This window comes from Notothenia rossii (assembly GCF_949606895.1).
Source record: "Notothenia rossii genome assembly, chromosome: 1".
Classification (NCBI taxonomy): Eukaryota; Metazoa; Chordata; class Actinopteri; order Perciformes; family Nototheniidae; genus Notothenia; species Notothenia rossii.
Window position 1 is genome coordinate 33,598,221 of NC_136912.1, and position 2,940 is coordinate 33,601,160.

The window sequence follows — 2,940 nt, forward strand, 5'->3', positions numbered from 1 at the left end:
TGAGAGTAGGCAATCTAGGCATATTAACACAATTAATTAAACATACTTATCACGGCGACGGTGTACTGAGATTTTATTTTCTTAAAAAAAAAAAAAAAATGTTTTGTTGTTGTTGCTAGGGGCCCCTTAGTGGCTGCGGGGCCCTAAGCGGCCGCTTATGTCGCTTAATGGGTCGGGCCGGCTCTGCACGCACGCACGCACACACACACACACGTGCACTTCATAAGGAGTTTAACAGTGACACTTTTCAAAATCACGTTTTTGTCCCCCCACTTTACAAATAGGCCTATGTTTATTATTATTTTTTAACGCAAGCACACAGCCTCTGTGCGAGTGTGTGTATCTGCGAGAGAAACTCCCTCTGGAAGGAACTTTTGGCCTTTGCAGACCATTTACATGCACAAAAACCTATAATACACGACACGAAAGGGAAAATCCCAAAAGCATAATAGGGCCCCTTACAAAATGAGATGTGATTTTGTTATATACAAATGTCTATCATCTGTACCAACACTGCTACTATTTGTATTTTGTTTGGTGCGGCTCCTGCTGACAGGTTGCTATTAAATATAGTGTTTATGTACACCCACCCCTTCTTGGCGTCATCGAAGCGAAAGGCGTGTTTGGCGGAGACAGAGATGGAGTGCGTCTGCACGATGCCAGGGAACTGCAGTGTGTGTGCCTAATCTATTTGAAGAGCCATATTTTATGTGTGTGCACTGCATGCCCTAAGTGACACACATAGGCAGCTGATGTGTGTGTGGGCTGTGGCGGAAAACATTTCATCATGATGAGATGATCATCAGTCCTTCTCCTGTCTCAACATATCCCTCCCAGCTATTCCCTTTTTTTTGGAGAAAAATCCATGTGTTCATTCATCCATCAACTGTATGTGTTCTCCATCCATCCCTCTGTATTTGGCTCCCGGAGGTTACATGTGTACTGTGTTTCCCCGTAAGCAAATCCATTCACTCACTTCACAGCGTGATGGGAGACTGGAGACAGGAACGCATTTTCCCAGATCTGGATGTACTGCCCCCTGTCATCAAGTGTCAGCAGAATAAGAATTTGTCGCTGAAATGACCTGATATTAATCTCCATGGACACACAAGATTGTACAAAAGGAAGCAGGTAGATCCATGGCAGATGTGTTTATTGTACTGTGTAAGAAGTAAGTGCACTTTCAGTAATCTTTATAAATAATTCCACAAAAGCTTCAACGTTAATTCAAAGTTGTGCTTAGAAGTGTATGTTCCATGCAGTCATATTTCCAACTCCTTTGTGTCTTGCATACAAACTCAATCATCTAACTGGCACAGCAGAGCGGAGGCTTTTGATATCCAGTAGTCGCTGGGTCGGTTGGAGGGAAGCATTACTGTCACAACAAAATTGGTCGAGTGACCTGGATGGAGACAGAAATGAAGGGTGATGGGAACAAATAAGATAAATCATTACATTGGTTCAGGCACAAAACTGCAGGGAACAAGCTTTTTGTTCATGCCCTAATCGATTTTGGGCTATTATGCTTCCATAACAAGTATTCTTTCAGACTATTGTTGAGAAAACATCTAAAATATGCATGAAGGTAGTTATAAAACAATATATATGTATCCAGAATTACCAGAAATTAGCATGAGATATTGCCTTATTTGCATGAACTGGCAAGGTTCCACGGATTTGTATATTAGTTAACAGTGTTAGCTTGTTCATCGTTAGTGTCTTGCAACATGTAAAGAATACAACAAAGATATTTTTTTCCCCTCATACTCTGAGCCAAAAATCTCCACTTTGGTCAAGAAACCAAACTTTCCAGCTGTAAATCTTTTTATAATCTGAAGTTTCATGGATCATTTCTAGCCTGATTTATATCACATTTTATTTGATAAAATCTAGCGACAATGGATTTAATGGATAATGGCTCTTCGCAGCCTTTTCTTATTTACAGGAAGCTCTAATATCTCAACAATCAATCAATGTTTATTTATATAGCCCAATATCACAAATGTTACATTTGTCTCAGTGGACTTCACAGTTTGTACAGAATATCAGAAGGACAATACGACACCCTCTGTCCTTAGACCCTCACATCGTACAAGGAAAAACTTCCAGAGAAACCCACAGTTTAAAGGGGAACATGGGAGAAACCTCAGGGAGAGCAACAGAGGAGGGATCCCTCTCCCAGGACAGCAGACGTGTAATAGATGCCGTGTGTAAATCGAAAAGATAATACATACAACAAAACAATATTTTTTTAGCCTGGCTTCATCCAATGTTTAGATTGCTGTTCTGGTAATTAACCATTAACCATATTTGATACTAAGGGGGACCGTGCCTTTGAGGCGGTGGCTCCAAGGCTTTGGTATAAACTCCTGCAGAAATGAAGAGCCTCTGTCTCAGTAGAGATTTTGAAGGGGCAGCTAAAGACTCACCTTTTCCGACAGGCTTTTGGGGCGTCAGAGGAGGTGAGTTTGTAGCTGTTTTTCATTGCTGTTTTATCCTATGTTTTACTTGATGTGTTTTATGCTTTTTTCTACATTTTATAGTTGTGCTTTGAATTGTGTATTGTATACTGTATACTTTAAAGCACTTTGTACATTCGTGTTGTGAAGGGTGCTATATAAAAAAAGGTTTAACTCACTTACGGTACTTTAAAGTTGTAAGTTATTGTTCTGTACACCAAACACTCCCCATCATGAAAAGTGAGTCATTATAAAGGTATAATTCTATTCTAAAGTGGCCTTAGGCAAATCAATAAACCCCTGCCTTCTGATTCTGTGTCAGCTAAATGTAAACATGGTATAATGTCAGAGCGTACCTGTGGTGGACAGAGTCCCAGCTCTGGCAGAGGTTTTGTACAGAGGAGCTTGGTAGAGGTCGGGCTCGGGCACGTAGTTCTGCTGCGGCTCAAAGTGCACCACGGGCAGCATGGAGTTCATCACC

The 2,940-nt window shown here is 41.0% G+C and overlaps 1 protein-coding gene across 1 annotated transcript in view; it reads right to left on the reverse strand.

The window, feature by feature from the left end:
- Window positions 1-1,136: 1,136 nt before the first annotated feature.
- dnah6 (dynein, axonemal, heavy chain 6) overlaps window positions 1,137-2,940 on the reverse strand; it is a 116,889-nt gene continuing 115,085 nt past the window's right edge. Inside the window, 2 exon segments of the mRNA XM_079649513.1 lie at window positions 1,137-1,402; window positions 2,816-2,938. Of these exon segments, the coding sequence (XP_079505639.1) occupies window positions 1,299-1,402; window positions 2,816-2,938 (227 nt within the window). The 3' untranslated portion in view covers window positions 1,137-1,298.